The 22,576-nt window shown below is 40.7% G+C and overlaps 1 protein-coding gene across 1 annotated transcript; it reads right to left on the bottom strand.

Moving 5' to 3' along the window:
* Positions 1-7,147: 7,147 nt before the first annotated feature.
* On the bottom strand, positions 7,148-16,884 carry SNTN (sentan, cilia apical structure protein). The gene is made up of 4 exons (XM_026676646.2): positions 16,728-16,884; positions 13,858-13,892; positions 10,795-10,934; positions 7,148-9,612 (listed from the first exon to the last, which is right to left on the bottom strand). Exons 1-4 carry the CDS (start codon positions 16,826-16,828, stop codon positions 9,454-9,456), a joined length of 435 nt encoding a protein of 144 aa, XP_026532431.1. The 5' UTR covers positions 16,829-16,884; the 3' UTR covers positions 7,148-9,453.
* Between the last annotated feature and the right edge of the window lie 5,692 nt (positions 16,885-22,576).

Raw genomic sequence — 22,576 nt, 5'->3', positions numbered from 1 at the left:
GCATCCTTTACACCTAGTAGCAGTCTGCTACCACTTACATTCTGCTTCCCTTTTTATGACCCCGTAATCTGCTTTCTATATCTGAAAAGAAAAATCCAAATAATTGCTCTCTATCAATGGCTGTGAACTTCTGGATGCACATAGTTGGCTATTCCGACATGGGCAAAACTGAAAAAAAAAAGTGTTTGGACCTCCTGATGTTCTTATGGAGAAAATGAAGAATAAAGCCTTTTGTAATGTGTCTAAGTGTTCTGGCCAATTGAGAATTTAAATTTAGATCACAATGTTGATTAATAAGAAACCACTAAAGGCAATGTGTGAGATTCTTGGACATAATTTGAATGCCTCTTTTGTGTTGTCATATACTCAGCATGGTGGAAGACAAAGCTAGTGGATGTCATAAGAATCAACCTTGAAGTAGCATTACAACTTGGTATTTTCTCTTAGGCTGATGTAAGACTCCTTTTTCCCCCTCACAGTGAAATTTATTTCTTTTTTTTAGAGACAATTCAGTAACATTAATTCGGTTCCAATTTTCCTTGGCTTTGGACCATGAATAGAAGTGACTGTCCATAGAAGCTTTCCTAGCGCAGTTGTTTGAATGATGAATGAACAGAGTTCATAAATAATTTGTGTCCTCAGAAACATTCTCTGCAATGCAGGATGACTACCATTGTGTCGAAGCATTTGTGCTAACTATCCTGTCTCAGAGGCAGGAACTGGTCTTCAGCCTGAGAAGAACCTTATGATATTCCAAGCTGGAATTCAACCTCAGCCTCTTTCCCCTCATTTGTCAACCACACTGAGAAACCACAGGGCAGAAATGGTGACAGATGAAATACGGTATTGATGAGCTGGGTAATGCATGCATAGAAGCAAGGGAGAGAGGAAATGATCTATTGGAGGCAGAGATTGGCAGACACAATGGAATGCTACCCTGTCGTGCGATAAAGCTGTCTGCTCCATAATGCTACATGGCCCTAACAAATGCTGTGTGGATAATGGCTTTAAAAGGACTCTTTGGTGACATGCTAGATTTGTGCGTGATAACACAGAGTTTGGCAGGTTTTGATTTTTTAAATACATCCCCTGGTAAGTTGGCTCCTTTTCAATCCCCACCCCCTCCATTAAATTTCAGTGTTACACTCCCAAAGAGACACTTGCCAATTCTCACAGTTACGATGTTGTGTAGGCAGGCCATTTTTTCTTCAACATGACTCCTTCGTCCTAGCATGTCACTAGAAGCTGACAAGGCTTTTTATATCTTGTTTTTAAATTGAAAGCTCCACCCCAGCTGTAGTGCATAGTAACCTAATTATTATGAAGTGTCCAGTTGTTGTTTTTTTGCATAATTAGATAGCAGATCCAATTTTTAGATATCTATCTTTTTGTATTATTTTCTTATATCACACACAGCATATTGGCGCCCTCCATACTCTGGAATGTGAACTGCCTACAGGTATTTATAAACATCATCAACCTCTTACAATACTAGACAACACAGTATCAACAGTAGAGACCTTCAAAATTTCTAGGTTCTACTATATCACATGACCTAAAATGGACACCTTACATCAAAAACATCATCAAAAAAGCACAACAAAGAATGTTCTTTCTGCGCCAACTCAGAAAGCTCAAACTGCCCAAGGAGCTGCTGATACAGTTCCACAGAGGAATTATTGAGTCTATCATCTGCACCTCTATAACTATCTGGTTTGGTTCTGCAACCGAACAGGACAGACACAGACTTCAGAGGATAATTAGGAGTGCAGAAAAAACAATTACTACCAACCTGCCTTCCATCGAGGACCTGTATACTGCACGAGTCAAAAAGAGGGCTGTGAAAATATTTACAGATCCTCACATCCTGGACATAAACTGTTTCAACTCCTTCCCTCAAAACGACGCTATAGAGCACTGCACACCAGAACAACTAGACACAAGAACAGTTTTTTCCCAAATGCCATCACTCTTCTAAACAAATAATTCCCTCAACACTGTCCAACTATTTACAAAGTCTGCAGTAGTATTACTTTTAATCTTCTTATCATTCCTGATCACCCATCCCCCCCCACTTGTGACTGGATGACTTTAACTTTGTCACTTGTATCCTTACGATTTATATTGACTGTTTCCTAGTATGATTTGATGGCTTATTGTACCCTATGACTATTATTAAGTGTTATATCTGATGATTCTTGACTCTTGACAAATGTATCTTTTCTTTATGTACACTGAGAACATTTGCACCAAGATAAATTCCTTTGTGTCCAATCACACTTGGCCAATAAAAGAATTCTACTCTTAAAAAAAAAAGAAAGAATAAAGGATGGTTCTGTGAAACATGTTTTGGGGATACTGTTTGTCTATATTGGATTGCTTATTTGTTGCACAATCAAATCACAGCCACTGGTGTTGAGGAAAGTCACCCCTCCTAGAAGAATGAAATATTTTGAGAAATATTTAAAAAGGCAGAATACTATATTTCCCTAAAACAGAAACATGTTTTTAAAGACAGAAAGCAGCTCCCCGCCCCCAGAAGATATTTGGTACCCATTAAGAAAGACTGGGACATCCTATCTACAAGACAAAAGACCTTCAGCCTCAGAGTGATGGGATTAGCCCTCACTGAAGATCCAAACCAGCACAAAGCCATTAAGACACAATAGGAATTGCCCAACACAAGCTTCTTCATTATCTCATCACCCTCCAAGCTTCAACCAAACCTGGGAGCTCAGACAAACATGACCCCACATGACCCCATGGGAGTCTGACAACAGCCAATAGAATGCATGTCCTTGCACAGGAACAGGAAGCTCAAGTTCATAGCCCAAGAGAAAGTATAAATGCCCCCCCACTCTCAACTCCATGTGGTCAGCTGCACCAGGACCATGTGCTTGGTGGTTCTGTTCACCATTAAACCCTCTTTCCAATCAGCCTCCATGTTTCCAGTGTCTTTCTCCTGGCTTGGAACTGAACCACATGGATATTTCTTCCAACAGTGTCTTACATTTTTGGGTCCCTCTCCTCTTCCATTTATAGTGTGCTTGGATCAGTATCAGGCTCTACTTCTTAGCCCTGTTTAAGACACAGAGGGGGATTATAAAAAACAAGGACTTGTCCATCATTTTCCTATGGTCCTATATTCTCTTTTGTGGGGCCTACCAGGTTATATCACTGCCCTCTGTGGTATGATAAAAAAAAATAGATCTTTAAACCAGTGTTTCTCAACCTTGGTAACTTTTAAGATGGGCAGACTTCAGTTCCCAGAATTCCCCAGGCAGCATGTTTTAACAGTTCTTTTTTAAAAATGTGTTTCTTCTTTGGGAATGTACTATAATTAGAGGCACCTTGCACACGAAAGATTCAAGATTGGGGAATCACCAAAATTAGCGTCCTCCATATTTTGTGAACTACAGCTTCCACTTGCTATTTGGTTGGGTTGAAAGGAGTTTTTGTTCAAAGAATCCGAAGACAATCAGGAGGTTGTCAGTACCTTTTCCAGATCCAATTCCTGGCACCTCCAAGAATCATTGGGAAAGACTCTAATCTGATATTTTTGAATGATTGCGAATTAGTAATTTTTTTCCAGTTGATGTAAAAATGTGTGATGATTCTCTTGGATGTTGTATAAAAATTGTGTTGTGTTTTGCATTTTGTATATTCCTTTGCTATGTATAGTTATGTTGCTGTCTTTAATATTTGGACTACAATCTGTTAATTTGATTAGAAAGATCAGTTTGCCACCTATAGTGAAGAGAACTTTTTTTGCATTTATAACTAAAGCATTCATCGCTGTTGCACATTTTGGATGCTGATTGACTTATTTCTATTATAAGTTTTTTTTTCCACATACGCAGTGTGTTTCTTTCTTGTCATTTTTTTACTAGTTGTGATTTGGGATGACCGTGCTTACAAACTTACTTCAACTTTCTTTTGCTTACATCCTGAAAAGAGTGTAAATGCAAGGATTGGTCACAAAATTATTTTTTTCATCACCCTCGTAACTGCAAACAGTCATTGATGAGGTATTAGCTAAATGAGGCCTATCTGTATGTAAGAAAATATGCTTGTCCATTCTAACAATCTTTTGAATAGCCCTTTTGGATAAACATCTATCAATGGCATCGCTAGGCAGTCTTTCGCCTACCTTTATGACACATTTATTTTTAAAATTCTGTTGGGAGCTTCTTCAACCCACCTGTTCTGGAAACTCTACATCATCTCACTGCTATGCATGAAGCTAATTAGCCTTAGGGGGGGAAAATCTGCATGCTTTGTAGATGGCTCTTTGTAGACTTATTATGTCTTCTCATTTGTTTTTCCTTGTTCTGCACAATTATGTATGCAGATTCAATCCTGCATGGTGCTTCTATGCACACAGCTCAGTAAAATTCCAAATGCTGCTAGGTCAGATTTTGCACAGTTGGAAAAATGGGCACTATTTCCATGATGAATAAAGCTTCTCTCTTGGGATTCATGAGAGACAACCTATGTTCCATTGGATCATTGTTTCAGATATATTTCCTTACCTAAACAGAGAAACAGAATTACCATGGGTGGGCAAAAAAGCAGTGGGTGGGTGAGTGGCTTTCCTTATGGGAAGTTAGCAGGGAGCATCAGAAATCTCTTCTTCTCTCCTCTCCCCTTTCTGTAGGTTAAGGGGCTATTCCTAGATGGAGGATGGAACAAGGGATTGCGAGACTGGCTGGGAAACTGTCACAGAACATTGAATACAAAGATACACAACCATAGCAGCAGTCTAACAATGTAGTAACCCTGAAGCAGACACAACTTTCTCAAATTTCATTCCCTCAGAAGTCATGGGTTGCAGATTTTGTACACATCCTGCAAATTAGCCTATTTAAGGTACCTTGGTTCAAAAAACTGTTGCCCGTGATGCATCATTTTCCTCATTTCAAGGTTAAAGAGAGTTTTAGTAGTATACAGATATTCCGGAGCTGTCAAGAAGTGTATAAATAGCCATGAAATTTCCATTAATGTCCAAACATCTGAAATTGCTGAAAAATAGAGACGTTAATATCCTTTCAAACAATGTGCTGATCTTGCATATTTTGGTTTGGCTGGATGAGCCCTGGAGCTTCTGAGATTTTGTTGAAGGTTATCATGTAACCGAACCCATGATGCTTGTGTATGAAGGGGAAGAAGCTGCAGACAGCATTGCCCTATCCTGATCCGCAGCATATTATGTCCCTCATGGACATCTTTAACTGGTGGTGACAGGCCTGAATGCTCTAAACTTCTAGATGGAAAGCACTGATATTGATTTGTTTAGTGCAGGATATAAATCCCACAAACAACCTTTGGACCTTTGGGGAGGTACAAAGCACCTGCAGACACATAAACTGGACGCAGAAACTTCTCATTCTTTGACCGATGGAGCAGCAAGAATATTCTTTGCCAGTCCTGACTTTGCAAAAGTAGCAAAATGTTCTTCTAAAAGTGAAAGGCTCAGTTTGCAGGATCTCTGTTTTTGCCTGAGCGCCGTTCTAGGTGCTACTCTGCAATCATCCTTGCCTCTTTGCTCTCTTGTTTTAAGGAATTTTTTTTTTTTTTTTAAATGAATTAAATGGCACGGATAAATGGCTCTGGACAGTTGCTGCTTGCTCTTCTTGCCAGACTCCTTGCAAGCTCTGTGACATCCTTTGCTAATTGCCTGGAGAAGCTGTGCTGCAAACATGTAGCTCTAAAGGCAAGGTTTTGCAATGCAGATTGTTTACTCTGACATTTGTTCATGATGGATTGAGATTGAGGATGGCAGGTGGCCAGCTTCTCCTCCTTTCATGTCACCTGCTTCTGAGACAACTTCAGGGTCTGTGCGGGGGCGGGGGGGGGGTGGAACCTCAAGCAAAAAGCAAACATTTAAGTACATGCCTGAACTTGCAGTTGTTTTGTGGCAGAAATCCTTGTCATCCACACGTGGAACAAAGGAAGCCAACTTATTCTGATTCTGTACATTTCAGCCATGAGATAGCAGGTAGAGATGAACCAATCTTATTTGAGACTGCACACTTTGACCAGTTGTTTTATCTTCTGATGCTACCCATAATCCAAGAGTAGGCAACCTACAGGCAGAACATCTGGACTTTTCAGAGCATGAGATGGTTGCATTCTCCCTATGACTAAAAGTCTGGAGAGGTTCTCAGTCATCCCAGGTCATGGTTGTCCCAAAGATGCTATTTCAGGAGGAAACTTGACTTTCCTTTTTTTCTTTTCTTTTGAAGGTGTCCAGAAAGTCCAGTTGCCTCCTGAAAAAGCACCTTTGGGACAACCATGACCTGGAATGACTGAAAACCTCTACAGACTTTTAGCTATACAATTTGAGATGAATACTCTTTGAATGGTGTGGGAGTAGGAATGGGTTTCCAGAGGAAAAACATTGCAGACTACAGGAACCAGGACTGCTCAGGTGACCCTGAGAACACTGATAAACCTCCAAGTGCTTCAAGGACCCTCTAAAAGGATGCAAATGACCAGCTGTCTGCAAGGAATATAAATCCTTCCGTTCCCCACTATCCTGTCAGATCTGAAGAAGCTTCTTGGATGAGAAGCGAAATGTCTTCAAAAGAAAAGAAAAGTCCAGTTGCCTCCTGAAAAAGCACCTTTGGGACACCCCATGGCTAGTAACCATTGCCAGAGGTGGAATCACTGGAACTCTTTGCAGAGCTCAAAAACATTCCCACAACTTCATATAATGCCAGACCATGCCAGGTTTTGTTTTGTTTTTATTTAATTTGCATCATTAAATAAATCTTCAGTTTGTATTATCAGATAAATGAAGTCGACAGCAAACAGGCATCTTGGCAACAGTCTGGGGACCCTTTGCTGCTTCCAGCTATCATACAGTCTGCCTCTTTCTTTACATTTTTTATGAGCGTTTATTGTGGTATAAAGTCCAAATGGAAATAAAAAACAGGAAGGAAAGGGGAGAGCAATGCAAGATAAAAAGAAAAAGCGGGGACAAAATGCAGAATACAATCTGCAATTGCACTTCAACTTTTCTTTACATTTCTAATAGATACAAGCCATTTCTTTAACAACAAAGTTAACCCAGTAACCAAAACCTAAAATCGAATTTGCATTTTTTTTTCTGTTAAAAGCAGAAGCAGAAACAAAATTGGACAAATTTTTCTCTTTAATTAAAATAGTTTTGCCATCATGGTCTGCCTTTTTCCTGATTAAGAAACTTCATAGCTGCTGAGCTAAAGATTGTACATGGACAGACACATAATTATTTCTCAATTTGTATGAAAAGCCAGTCAGTCATTGGGATCTGATAGTAAGGAAGGCAGGAGGTTGAGGTTAAAACCTGCCCTTACACTACCATCATCCATGCAATCATCTCTCCTACAGGTAGGCAAAATGTTGAAAGTTCCATTCTGTTTGGAACAGATGTTTTGGAGGTGGGATGTTTTGTGTACCGTTACAGTCTATTTTGTCCCCCTATGACAATAAAGCAATGCTGAGAGTGTGCTCTCATAATGATTATAGTTTCCATTTTTTTTTCCTGATCGCTCAGGGACTTGGATCATCTGATGGTTGCGAGTCAGTGGCCTTCAATGGATAGTCTGGGGGAAAGAATAGCTAGATGCAAAGGTATGTGTGGTGGTGTCCATTATCCAGACAGGGTTGGGGTAAATATGAAAGGCCGTGCCTTGGATCAACACATTTTTCACTCCAGGAAGAGGTGGCTATTAGACTCCTGATGTGAAGCATAAATGAGAACGACAGGTTGCTGCAGCACAATGACTCTCATGTCAATGAGCTAAATCTTTCCCTTAAACGTATCTATTTTCCTCCTTCATTAGCACCAAAGGTCACCGGGGAACTGGCTAATTTTCTTCCATTCGTCTTTCTTCTTTCTCAAAGAAAATAAATGTGTTCCAAGGCTAAAGGACCACCCATCCGCCCCTTCTTCTCAAGCAAGAGAGAGAAAATGAAGGGGTTGGAAGCACTGTTACCTTCACAAATGTTAGGAACATTTTTTTTTTGCAACTAAGTATTAAAAGTATTTTTCTTTTAAAATATGGCAATTGCAAAACACTTTTTTTAGCTTCATACCTGCTCTTTAAGATCTACTTGAACCTGCTATGCCCCCTCAGTTCAGAGCTCACCAATATGTGGATGGTACCACATATAAGATCACCACGAGGCCAGTGGGAAATAGGATGAAAGTCTTGCCTCAGGTTTGGTGGCGTAGAGGACAGGATGGAAAGAAACAAGCCAAAAGAAGAAGCCTTGCAACTGACTCATACTTATGACCGTTGCTGTGTCCCAAGGTCATGTGATCATTTTTTGCAACCTCCTGACAAGCAAATCAAAGCCACTAGGAATAACTCGTATAACCTTCCTTTAAATTTAGACCTATATAAATAGTATTGAATGTCAGCCTCCCAATCCTGAAAGTTTCCTAAAGTTAGGTAAAATTACTGTAGGTAAAATTCCTTAACAAGCCAATGTGAGGTTCATTCAGAATAGCTATGAACAATTATACTCCGCTAGCATGAATTTAGGCCTTACGGAGTTGAAATTCTTGGTTTGAATTCTCATCGGAGGATGGAGATCAGCTATTGTATCTCTGTGTAAACAAATGATATTTAAAGCAAAATAATTATGTGCATCAGGGGTGTCAAACTCGATTTCATTGAGGGCCACATCAGGGTTGTGTTTGATGTCGGGAGACCAGGGTGGGCATGGCCAGGGCGGGTGTGACCAGCTTGATGTCACTCATGTTGGGGGCGCCTGTGGTGGCCCAAGTCCTCTGCCAATGAAAATGGGCTTCTGAGCTCCATTTTGGGCTGTAATGGTCTTCTGCAACCTTCTGCCAGGGAAAATGGAGCTCGGAAGGACTCCATTCCCTGGCAGAGGCAGTTTGCAGATCAGCCCCTTTGCTGTTTGCAGGTCAGCCCCGCGGGCCAGATCTGACCCATGGGCCTTGAGTTTGACACCCCTGATGTACATCATCAGTTATCTTCTCCACAGTCATTCCTTGTATAAGTAGAAATATATGTTTCTACCAGTCACTGGGTGTGGATAAAAACATTTATTTTTATGAGATATCTGGAATTGGGGCAGGAAATTATTCTCCCCATGGTTGTTATTGTACACTATTACATTATGAATGTACCTACACCACTGTCTGAATTTTGCTGATAGATTTGTTCGTTACCATTTCATTTAATAATCACACTTCACCTAGCGCAATATTCCACAGAAGTGTGTTCTTGTGTAAAATCACCAAATGGACGACTAATCTATTTTTGTACATTTGTTGCCCAAAGAGCTCCTTGGTCTATAATATTGATTATATTGATAGATATTAATAATGTCACAAATAATTCTATCTGGAATAGTAATGTTCTCTGAAGCACTTACTTTAAAAATCCAACCTCCCCCTCTCCCAATCCAGTTTTTTTTATTTGACATTCTTAATCATTTAGTTTTCCGCACATTTTGAACCTCTTGCCGCAGATCAGACATCAAGGTGAGGCTAACCACGTGAACCATAAAATCCTCAAAATCAATTTTGTCATTCTTGTTCTCATCAAGAGCAGACATCATTTCCAGGTACTTTGGTTTGGTTTCTTGACCCTGTGAAGGAAAGTGAATAGGTTTTTTAATAGCAAAATATGGACATGACTTTCATCATTCTTATTAATGAAAGGAATTGACCCACAAAATGTGTTTTTAAGGATGGCTACAAAATCAAGATTCTGGTTGGAGAGATTGGACTTATTTCCTGATAGTTCACTAAACAAGATAAAAGTAAACAATTGCACACTCAGAGAAAACCTTTCCATGCCATAATGAAATCTCTAAACATTACTTCATCAGAACTCCCAGGTTCAGAAAAAGCAACAATCTTAAATCAAACTATGGCTTAAAGTCGTTGTTAGCTTTCAAATTGAAAATTCCTGATTTGAAGAAAAGAGGACACCTAATTATTTTTAGATGTTCTTATTTGTTTGTAGACAATATGAGCCAAAAGCTGCTTGGCTAAATGCGAGTCCTTCTCTTGACTGGGACAGTTGCTCTTCAGCATCAATTTCTAAAGAAGATCCCCTCTTTTTGAGGAATGAAAAGAAAGAGGGGTTGTTGGCTTGTGGTTAAGACAGATAATCATCTCCTTCGCTGCACTCAGTTCACTTTCTCTGTCCTGAATATTCCCACATCCTCATTGAACTTGCAGGTATGTATGAAATCTTTCTCATATTCTGTGATGCTTAAAAGCAGGGGTCCCCAACCACCAGGCCCCGGACCAGTACCGGTCCGTGGATCATTTTCTACCGGGCTGCTGGATTGCTGGGCGCCACCATCTTGTTTCGACGAGAAAGTGCTTCCGGGTGAGTTTTTCCGGTTGGAAAGCGGCGTTTGGGTCCTGAAGGAATCCTCGTCCCTTAGTTTCATCGAAGGTGGGGAGGCGGCTTCGAACGAAGAGCCGTCCCAATGGCGGAAGAGATTAAGAAAGCACAAAAAAGCACAAAAAAGGTACAAAGGAGGAGTTGAAGGTGGCGGGGAGAAGCGGGGGACGGCTGGCTGGCCGGTCGCTCGGCTCGCCTTGCCTTGTCCTGCGTGCTGATGCCGGTACCGGGCCGCGGATCATTTTGTGATGCTGGTACTGGGCCGTGGCACAAAAAAGGTTGGGGGCCACTGCTTAAAAGGATATTTTATACAGGAACTCTCTATGTCTGAAAGTTCTATGAAATTTCAGAGAATTATCCCTGCCAGGCATCATTGTTAGCTATTGTAATGGAATAAGTGGTCTAGTCTTACCTTGATAAAATGCATAAACTGAATTAGGAGCAGCTTCTTCGCTTCACATTTGCTGAGTTTGCCCTCAGCATCTGCCGCATTGTCATAAACCAAGGCTGCTGTAGCCATAGCTTTTTCTAGATCAGAGCTTTTTCTTAGACCTGAGAAGGAAGGAGGAGAAACAAAAAATATATGGAAGGTGATGCAACAAAAGTCTTCAGGAGTGAATACAACACTGATACAGTGACAGGGAGGAAGAAGCTAAAACAGAACAGATTCCAGGTCTGAGGGACCATCAACATTGACTTGTCTGATATCTTGTAATTTCATGACACAATAATTGTTTAGTTTAATTAACATTTCTAAACTCTGGGAGAAGACATTGAGGGCTACAAATAATAATTGTCTCATTATTGATGAATATCGCTCACTGACACTTGCAAATTATAGTGGTAAATCTTACACATACAATATCCCTCCTTCTATTTCATGTATAAGTAGGATATTCTCCAACTTGGAAGATGAGGTTAGATGCTAAGATCAGGGCAATTTGGAGAGAAGTTAGTGAGTTAGTAGAATTAACTCAGGACCCAGATCTGAGTTAATTCCACTGAGGATCCAGATTGTTGGGGGCAATATGCCGACTCTGTAAACTGCTTAGAGAATGCTGTAAAAGCACTCTGTGAAGTGGTATATAAGTCTAAGTGCTATTGCTATTACAGAAGGGTGTAAAGCAGTGGTGGGATTCAAAAAGTTTTACCACCGGTTCGGTGGCCATGGCTTGGGGGGAACGCTTTGCATGTGTGCACACATTTGCATGTGTGTGCATACCAAAATGCACACTTGGCACAGGCGCAGAGGCATTCACACAGTCACAGAGGCATTCCAACTCACCTCCTGCAAGCCTGCACTCTCCCTGTGGTTTCAGCAGCTGCCGTGCAGCACTCTACTATGCCACACAAAGCATCTGCACTTCAAAACCAGAGGATAAAGGTGAGTATGGGAGCTTGGGTTAGTGGGTGGGCCCAACAGCAGAATGACAGAGAGAACCAGTTCGGTCTCCGCTGCTCATCGGCGCTAGCGGCTCGGCAGAACCTGGCCAAACCGGTAGAATACCACCACTGGTGTAAAGATTACAGTTAAGACCTGGCTACTGAAAAAAAATGCAAGTGTCTGACTCAACCTGAAGCCCTAAAGATGGCTAAATAAAGGCTCACAGCACTGGGTACCAAGCTAAGGAGATACAGAGGCCAAGAAGGTAAATGTCCTGTTCTCCAAGCAACCATCCAAGGTGTACTTCCAATTGCAGTGCAATAATAGAGTAACAGCAGACCCACTAAGAGCAGAAACTGAAGAGTACTTGAAGAACTTATGGGAGAAAGAGAAGACACATAATACCAGTGCAAAGTGACTGCAACACCTGAGAGCAGACCATAGCAATCTTCAAAACCAGAACCAATCACCATCACAGTAGCAGACATCCAAAAGTGGAACATGAAGAGCTGGACAACACCAGATCCAGGCACGATCCACATCTACTGGCTAAAGAACCAGCAGCCGGGCAGCCTTGTAGCATGTTTGAACCAGCTGGTAGTAGCAGATTCCCACCCAAACTGGCTAACATAAGGAAATGATTTCATGTTGATCATGAAAGATTCCCACAAGGAACAGCACTGTCCAACTACTACCTCCCCACAACATGGAAAGTCCAGTCAGGCATCACAGCTGCCAAGCTGCAGGATCATATGGGCCACTTCTTGAGCACAATTCTGAAGGGCATTGGAAATAATGCAAGAGGCCCAAAACACCCATAGTACATCGATAGAACCGTCTAAGACTCTAAGACAAACCAATCTGAGCACAGTCTGAATTGACTACAGGAAAGCCTATGACTCAATACTACAAACATGGAATGGTGAATGCCTGGCACTTTATAAAATCAACAGGACACTAAGGATCTTCCTCAAGAACTCTATGGGATTGTGGAAGACAGCACTGGAAGTCAACGCAAGGCAATTCACTCAAGTGGCCATCAAGTGCAGCATATACCAAGGTACTGCACAGTTCCTAATGTTGTTTTTCATACCCTTTAACCCCACAGTCAGATAATTACAAGAACTGGATATGGATATAAGTTCAAGAATGGAACTACCATAGTCACCACCTCTACATGGATGACATCAATCTGTATGTTAAGAGTGAGACATTGACTTGTTGATCTACAGTGAGAATGTTGGGATGTCATTCAGACTGTCAAAGTCGGACCAGATGGTAGTCAACAGAGGGAAGGTAGTTACAACTGATATGATGGAGCGCCAGAAGGCCACATAGCAGATCTACAGACCAGTTACATGTACCTTGGCATCCCAGAGCCACATGGGAATTCCAATGAGGAGGAAAGGAAGACAGCAACATCCAAATATCGCCAAAGGATAAAAGTGAGCTCAATGGGAAGAATAAGATCCAGGCTATCAACATATATGCCCTGCCAATCGTCAGATACTCTGCCATTATAGTGAGCTGACCAGAGCAGGATTTGGAAACTACTGATGTAAAGAACCAGAAGCTCCTCACAATATACAGAGGTTTCTACCCCAATATCCAGAAAATATACAACACATAGAAAGAGAGCAGCTGGGGGTCTGGTGAGTGTTGAAGCCATTCTTCGGGATGAAACCCAAAGCATCCAGGAGTACATCAGTATGGTGGCACCCAAAAGTGAACTGCTGAGGAAGCAACAGACATGGGAGAAAGTCCAAGAGAGGAAGTACCATGGGAAGACAAGACTAATAGCAGTGGCATACGGTTTGGCAATGAAGTTGTTATAGTAAGCTAATTGCACTCCTGCCGTGGACTTCAGGAAAAGCTGTTTTCAGTACTGACTGCATTGCTCAGCATTATATAGGAAAAAGTTTGTAGGAAGAAATAAAATCCCCACAAGCATTGATGGAACATTTCATTCTGGAAGAGCAACGATGTATGCTTTGCATCGTGGGTGACCTATTGCTAGGTTTAATTGCTAGGTTTAATACTGTCACCTAACCAGAGATGGATAGAGGAGAAAAATAGCATAGATCACCTTACCCTTTATGGAAGCCATCTGCTTGGAAATTGGAATGCTGGAAATTAAACAGAGAGAACTTGATTCATATATCTCACCATTAAACGTTACAAATTGTTTTTTTAATTACTTTCTTTCATGAGGCATGAACATCATATTAATGACAGTAGGTTTTCAAAATTTCTCATAAATAAAAAAAAAGTGCCTTGAGTCTTTGGTGGGGAAGAAATTATAATAAACAAATACAAAATAGTAGTTTAGGTAATTTCATTCCATTGCATTTCATTGCAAAATGCAAGTTTTCCGTTTACTTTACAATGCAAGTATGTGTTTTTGTAATTTGTGTGTTTTATCTAGCATTCCAGCTTCAGTGAAGGTGGTGGTGGGGGCGGTCAAACTCACAGCCTGTGGGCCAGATGCGTCACACACTGGCCATGCCCACCCCCAGTTTAGCAAAGTGGAGGGAAAGTCACAATATTTCAGGTGACGACAACATGATGCTACAAGTTTGATTCCCCTGATTAAGGCCTGAATGATTTACTTGAGGAGGTTTTTTTTTATCTCATCCAAACCTATTTCTGACAACAATTTCACAATTTTTCTGCGCATGTGGAGAAAATCTCTGTGTAGGGCTTTGCTGAGTATTGTGGAATTTTGCAATAAATAGCACTTTGTGAAAATGGGCCTGCTCTCCTTCTCCGGGACAGCGGGGAGAATTTTGGAATCCTTTGCCTCTACTTAAGATGTCATGGCTTAGTGTGATATCCAGTTCCAGGCCACCTATCATTAGGGCTAATCCTACAATTAGGAAGAACTAAGCACTGAAAAGAGCAACTTTCCTTTCTCCTGAGCCACAGGTCTGATTGACCTGCCATTTCAGTGCCTCTTTTGAAGAGCACATCAAAGGTGTTCTGGCTACCTGATTTTTCTTCTTTCTTTTTGCTGTAAATCAAAGTGCTGCTCCCTCTGATGCCTTACGTGGTGGCTTCCATTTATGAGCCATGATGGTGCAGTGATTAGAGTGCAGTACTGCAGGTCACTACTGCTGACTGCCGGCTGCCTGCAATTTGGCAGTTCAATCTCACCAGGCTCAAGGTTGACTCAACCTTCCATCCTTCCGAGATGGGTAAAATGAGGACCCAGATTGTTGGGGGCAATATGCTGATTCTGTAAACCATTTAGAGAGGGCTGTAGAGCACTGTATGTAAGTCTAAGTGCTATTCCTATTGCAGTAAGACTGTGATGGGCTCTTGAGAGCATGTATCTGATGCAGAGTTTTGTCCTGAAGACCCTATAGGTTTACAGAGCCAGGTAATATTTACCACGATGGGAGATAGTAGCTGGTGCCAAATATGACACAAATTCAATATAAGGAGGGGCAGATTACAAAGGAACGTGGAATTATGTGAGGCAAGCAAACTTACATTCTTCTGGTTGAATGAAACAAATGCCTCCTAAAGTATGACAGACGTTTTTTTTAAACTAACCATAGTTAGGTTTAACCATAGTTTTGGATTCAGGTTTAAAGCTAAACTGAGATTTGTCAAAATCCAATTAGAAGGCTTCTAGTTCCTTCTTGTAACCATGCCAGAGGACAAAGACCAAGTGAAGGTTCAGTCTTTTTAAGTGCATCACCCTTATCTTTTTGCTTTCTGGTTTATATTTGTTCCTTACTGTGAAAAAATGAAAAAATGTTCTTTGATTGTCACATCATACAGTACATTGTCTACAGCTGCAATATAGTTTGAAGGCAGGACTGAGCATCCACAATCCCATTTTTGCAGCCTCTGGATCTCCTAAATTCATATTCTAAAATTTATCAGTCATTAAGTTTTTCATTTCTTGATTTAAAGAAGAAAAAAGAAGATAAACTAGGTGCCTTAAACCTCTATGTTTAACATCTCAATTTTGTATTGAAAACTCTTTCCTCCCCTAAAAGCCCTAAAAAAGAAGGTGGAAAATTTCAGTCCAACCCTTCTACTTGATGCCATTGGATTATCATCAGATAGAAGTTTATCCCTTGGAGACACCAAAATATTAGCTACATAGGTGAGAGGAAGGATACGTGTTTTGGACAAGACCCAGTTTGAGTGAATGCAGCCAACAAAATGCTTCCTCTTCCATGTCTCCTTGAGATTCCCCTCCCTCCAACTTCTCTTCTTTAACATTGAATAAAAATGATCTGGTCGATGGCCAAGTAGCTGTGTGATTCTAGTCTGCACTTGTATGCAGTTCAACAAGACGAAACATATTAGGTCAGCTTAAATGTCAAAAGCGAGAATGGATTACAAATATGAAAAAAAAAGATATTTATTTTAAAAGCTGAAGGGTTCTTCTTTAAAAATTAATACAATGTATAATTAGTTGAGGAAAATTCTTAATAATGAGATCAGGTTTGCAGTAGGACCAACTATTTAAAGTGGTTGGTGAGCTCTCCTTCGTTGAGTGTGTTCAAACAGAAGTCTGTCTGATGAGTTAAATATAGGATTTCTTTACTGCAGAGGGAGTTGAACCCCTGAGGGGGAGGAAGCTTCCAACTTCTTTTCTTTTTGATTTTTATTCAGGTTTATTACTTTAGACATCACTCAAGACAGCGAACATACTAATATTCTTTCCCCCTCCTATTTTCTCCACAACAACCCTGTGAGGTGGGTTGGTCTGAGAGAGAGAGAGAAAGAGTGACTGGCCCAAAGTCACCCATGCCTACTTTTATGATAATAAGTACTTTTGGGCTAAGTTACTAGAAACTCATAAAAAATCCATTCACGCATTCTGAAAGTGCGGTCCTTTTCTCTCATTTAAAAACAGACACAATGAAGATACAAATCAAATGGAAAAAGCATGTGAGGGTCCCAGAGAGGAAGACAAAAAATTGGCCTTGATTCTCACTTACCGTTTGAGTGTTTTCTTGGAAACTTTGGTTGAAGAAACATCATTTGAATGATCTAGAGAATATGAGGTAGCCTCAGTGGTGCTAGAACTACAGCCACACATCTTTTCCACCCGCTTGGCTACTACTGTTTATGATATCTAGGCAACTGAAGGACTGGCAAACCAGCAAACAGAAACCTTTGTGCTGGGAAGGCAGCACAGTCATGGAAATGTTCCCTGGTCATTGGGTAAATAAATCAGTCAGAGAGGAAATGCCAGAAATCAAACGGAGCTATGCGACACCCAAGACTTAAGATTTTTGTGCATCATGCAGAAAGTGCCTTTTTGCATGGTGCCTGCATATTTCTGAATGTTAATTCAGGGTTTTAAATATAGGAAGAAATGGAATCTACTGCATGACACTCAATATAGCTAATGCATTTGCATTGCATTTCCTATTTGGAAATTCATTATATCCTAAACATGCTTGCCTGGGAAGAAGTCCATTAATTTTAAGGAAGGTTGTTTGTTTGTGCTTCAAGTCATTTTGACTTCGGGCATGTAGATACACGATGTAGTTTTCTTAGCAACATTTTCAGAAGTGGTTTCCCCTTGCCTTCTTCCTGAGATAGAGTGGTTGGCCCAAAGTTATACATGTATATATTTCTGTATATTATGTATTTATAATATAATTATACACTATAGTATATAGTACATATAGCAATAGCACTTAAACTGTATATACCACTTAACAGTGCTTTTTCAGCCCTCTCTAAGCAGTTTACACAATCAGCATATGGTCCCCAACAATCTGGGCCCTCATTTTACCCACCTCGGACGGATGGAAGGCTGAGACAACCTTGAGCCTGGTGAGATTCAAACTGCCAAATTGCAGGCAGCTGGCAGACAGCTGAAGTAGCCTGCATTACTGCATTCTAACCACTGCGCCACTATGGCTCTAGTTGCTACAACTTTAAAAGCACAACTATAATGACGAAAATGTTCTGTCTAATACTATATATATATATATATATCGATATATATATATATATATATATAGATTTAAATATTGGGGCAGCCTATTGCTGTGCCAGAATATATTTTTTCTTCATCCTGATTGGTTGGGAGTCTTGGTCTGTGTTTATTGGTCTCGGAGTTTGCTGTGTTCTGCTTGATGGGTGTCTCTGATATCTTCTGTCGTTTTTTGCTCTTTTGTATCTTGATTGGCTGGCAGCATTGTGTTACTTTAATGGAGGACTTTAGTGCAGCGGCTAAATGGACGGCTATCATTAGTTAGGAAGCTGGTTTCATCTGGGTGCCTGGTTGGGTGTGTTTGAGCTGGAGGTATCAGGGGGATCTGTTTGTGCCCAGGTGTTTGCCTGGCTTGTGGTGTGGAGATTATTTTGTTTGTGAGTGCAGGCTTCCAAATGATTGACAGCCTGGTGGAATCATCTCTTCTGTTCATGCTTTCTGGTCTTTTTTCAATCTCTATGGCTTCTCTGATGACTCTGTGGCTAGGGTTTTCCATAGTGGCCAGGGTTTTGGTGCCATTGAAGTTGATGCTATGACCTGTAGCTTCCATGTGTTGGACTAGTGAGGAAGTGTGTTCCAACTTTTTGACTGCATTTTTGTGTTCATCCAGGCGGGTACTTATTCTTCTATTGGTCTGTCCAATGTATGTGGCCGGGCATGATGCACAGGGGACTTCGTATATGCCTTGGTTTTCCAGGTCAATTTTATCTTTGGGGTTGCTAAGGATGGCTGCTATTTTTCTGTCTGTTTTGAAGGCAGTCCTGATGTGATGTCTGTGTAGTACCTTACTAATTTTGTCTGTAGTACCTCTTATGTAGGGCAGGACAGCTGTTCCATAGGTCTGTTCATCTTCTGGGTCTCTATTATGTTTCAGTGTGTTTTTGTGGGTCAAGCTGGTGATTTTGCTTTTGTGGAAGCCGTTGGCTGTCAGTACTTTAGTCAGGGTGCATAGTTCAGCCTTAATGTGTGTCTTGTCTGCCAGGCGTTTGGTTCTGGTAATTAGTGTTTTAGCCACGGAGTTTATCTGTGCTGGGTGGTGGTGGGATTGGGCGTTGAGGTAGCGGTTGGTGTGTGTTTTCTTCTGGTATATGGTGTGTCCTAGTGTGCCATCTGTTTTTTGTAGATTAGTACATCTAGGAATGGTAGTTGTTTGTTTGTTTCTGTTTCCATGGTGAACTTGATTTTGGGGTGTGCGCTGTTTAGGTGTGTTAGGAAATTGTTTAGGTTTTCTTGTCCATGGGGCCAAATCACGAATGTGTCATCGATGTATCTTAACCATAGTTTGGGTTTGAGGATGGCATTGGCCAGGGCTCTGATTCGAATTCTTCCATGAACAGGTTAGCAATGACAGGTGACAGTGGTGATCCCATGGGGGCTCCTTCTATTTGTTTGTATCTTTGTCCTTTGTATATGAAATATGTGTTGGTTAAGCAGTGTTCTGTTAGTTCCATGAGGTGTTTAGCTGGTTGGTATTTATTTTTGATGATTTCAAGGGTCTCTTTTATCGGGACTTGAGTGAATAGTGAAACCACGTCAAAACTTACAAGCAGATCTTCTTGCTCCACGTGTAGATCTTTGATCATTTCCAAGAAGTGGTATGAGTTTTGTACATGAGAAGCTGCTGTTTCAGCATGGGGCTGTAGCTCTTTTGCTAGGTGTTTAGCTAGGTTTTGTAGTGGTGCTCCTCTGGAGCTGACTATGGGTCTGAGAGGTATGCCTTCTTTGTGTATTTTTGGGAGGCCCGATAGTTTGGGGCATCTGGAAGATTTCTCTGGGTATAATCGTGTGTTGGATCTCTTTGCTTATGTGGCTGGTTATAATTTTCTTCTTGGTTAATTTTTCCAGATATGTGGTTGGGTCTGTGTTTATGGGTTTGTATGTGGAGTCTTGGAGTAGGTCTGTCAATTTTGTTTCGTAGTCTTTTCTGTCCATTACTACAGTGGCATTTCCTTTGTCTGCTGGGAGGATGATTATGCTGCTATCTCTTTTCAGGGTTTGTAGTGCTTTAATTTCATTTTTCTGTAAGTTGCTTTTGGGTGGCTTGCTTGTGCATAGGATATTGGTAACTTGGTGTCTTATTTTATCAGCTTCATCTGTATTTAATTTAGTTAGGCTGGATTCTACTGCACATATGATGGATTCTGTGGGGATTTTTTGGGTGCTATAGCATAATTGAATCCTTTGGTTAGAACATCTGTTTCTGTTTGGTGAGTTCTCTGTTGAAACATTGTGCACTAATTGTTTCAGGTGTTGTTGTGAGTTGTTGGGGGTTTTCTTGTCATGTTCTAATTTCTTTAATTTTTTCAATAATTTATATATATTACACTATGCTATATAATATATGCTATATTTAGAAAATTAGAGTCACCTTTTGCAAGATGGGCAGCATACAAGTCTGACAAACAAACAAACAAATAATATGAAGATCTCTACCAATCTATCATCTGTATCGCATGTTGCTGAAAGTTGGGTCTGCAAGTTGCTGCAAACGTCAGAGCAGATACAAATGTTGACAACCTTCATTCCCCCAAATTTTTTGGCTATTTTTTTTTTTTTTAGATTCTAAGAAAATACGGTCCTTTCCCCCTACTTCATTTTAGTGCTGATTTTTCTACACATCGCCGCCCATGCTGTAATTGTTCTTAGATTTCTGGTGCCTTCTTCAGGGAAAGCCTATGAGGGGGAAAAGACAGCATATAATTGCAGTGTTACTGTCAAAACGCTTGTAGTCCATATTCATTACCCCTTCAATTAATACCCAGAAATTATATAGAAATGGAGCTGCTCTCAGCTTGAAAACAAGAGGAAGTTTTGTCATTAAGTGTGAGAGGTGGATTCCCCCCCCCCTCCATTTGAATCCTGTAACAAAGAATGTGGAGCTTTATAGCTGAGTTTGAGTTAGATGACATGCTACTGAGAAGGCTGAGTCATTCTCAACATCCAAGTTATACTCTCAGCTGAGTAATGTCCTCTCAGTGTTGCATGGCAATTCAGAATAACAGAAAAACAGAATTGGAAGGGATCTTGGAGGTCTTCCAGTCCAACTCCTTGCTCAGGCAGAAAGCCCTATATCATTTAAAAAAAAAAACAGTTGTCCAATCTTTTCTTTAAAACCCACGACTTCTGGAGGCAATTAATTGTTCTAATTGTCATGAATATTCTCCTTATTTCTAGGTTGGTTCGCTCTTTGATTAGTTTCCACCTTTCTTGTCCCAGGTAATATTTTATCTTCCCAAAATTCCTGGGATAAGCAGTTCAACACTACAAAGGCTTCCATACAAAGTTACTTTATTGGATTATATCGGGCATCCTCAAGGTATAACTCACAGTTATGCTGAGATTCATGCTGAGGTCCAATCTTTGCATTGTCGTCTTCATAGTGTGAAAAGATTATCTTCATCCCATAACGATATCGCAAGGGAAGACACCAGCATGATACTGGGGTCCAGGTAAGAATGCCCCAAACTCCCCCAGCCCAACCAGAGATCAATTCAGTGACCAATCAGGATTACAGATGTGACCATATGACATGAACTACATCTCCCATGAGGCATTAACTACATTTCCCATGAAGCATTCCCTTAAGGGGACAACTCTCATTCCCAAACTAACTATATATTGTCCAATCAGCACACCACCCATCACTTCTTATCTTACCTTCTGGTGCTTTGGAGAATAGGTTGACTCCCCCTCTTCTTTGTGGCAGCCCCTTAGATATTGAAACACTGTTGTCTTGTCACCCCTTTTCATTAAATTAGACATATCCAATTCCTGTGACTGTTCTTCACAGTCTCCTAATCATGTTTTTGCTCTTCTCTGAACTCTTTCTAGCGTCTCAACATCTTTTTTATATCGTGGCGACCAAAACTGGATGCCAATATTCTAAGCGTGGTCTTATCAAGACACTACAGGTAGTCCTCAACTTACAACAGTTCATTTAGTGACTGTTGAAAGTTACAACGGAACTGAAAAAGGTGGCTTATGACCATGGTTTACACGACTGTTGCAGCATCCCCATGGTCATTTGATCAAAGTTCATATGCTTGGCAACTGTTCATATTTATGATGGTTGCAATGTCACCTTTTGTGACCTTCTGACAAGCAAAGTCAATGAGGAATTCAAATTCACTTAACAACTTGTTACTAAGTTAACAACTGCAGTGATTCACTTAACTGTCGCTGGAAAAGTCATAAAATGAGGCAAAATTCACTTAACAAATGTCTCGTTTAGCAAAGAAAAATATTGGGCTCTATTATGGCTTGAGGACTTTCTGTATAAAGTGGTATTAATACTTCACGTGATTTTGTTTCTGTCCCTCTGTTAATACAGCCTAGGGCTGTGTTGACTTTTTTGGCAGCTGCAGCACACTGCTGCCTCTTGAATTCACTCTTGAAACTTATGAGACTAAGAGCTGTCATTTGTGATATAATATAGTCAGGGCATATGCCAACCAAACTGGTTAAATATTTACAAAAAATGTAGCTAAGCTATGTGAATCCAGCCAAATTAGAAAACCAAAGCTAGCAGGTCAAATTGTACTCCCCCACCCTTTCTCTCCATAAGAACTAGGGACGGTTCTCTGAGGTGTTTTCTCAGGTTACAGTTCTGCCCTGGACTCAGGTTTCTTTTATCTGACCATTGTCTTTGTGGCAGCTCTTCCTCCCGTCCCTCAAGATCATACTTTCTTTTTATTACATTGGTTTATTTGCTAATGGTGTGTCTTGCCACTCATGTATCCAGGAATTGTGAGACAACTCCGTATGCACATGTTAGTTATGGTGAGGCCATGTGGTTGTGTTTGACGGGAAAATGTTGGTTTATGGAAAGGGATGGACTGC

This window comes from Notechis scutatus, chromosome 2 (genome assembly GCF_049901735.1).
Source record: "Notechis scutatus isolate UNSWTSFEM ecotype Mainland chromosome 2, rNotScu1.2, whole genome shotgun sequence".
In the NCBI taxonomy this organism is placed as follows: domain Eukaryota; kingdom Metazoa; phylum Chordata; class Lepidosauria; order Squamata; family Elapidae; genus Notechis; species Notechis scutatus.
Note: the sequence above shows the minus strand (reverse complement) of the source record. Positions and strands in the feature narration are given on the sequence as shown.

Bases quoted from the DNA above. Each gene is read 5' to 3' on its own strand.
- SNTN (XM_026676646.2), bottom strand. From the start codon at position 16,828: ATGTGTGGCTGTAGTTCTAGCACCACTGAGGCTACCTCATATTCTCTA. The intron at 13,893-16,727 runs GTAAGTGAGAAT...TTTAATTTCCAG, and splicing joins TCCAAGAAAACACTCAAACG to CATTCCAATTTCCAAGCAGA. The intron at 10,935-13,857 runs GTAAGGTGATCT...CTTCCTTCTCAG, and splicing joins GCAGATGGCTTCCATAAAGG to GTCTAAGAAAAAGCTCTGAT.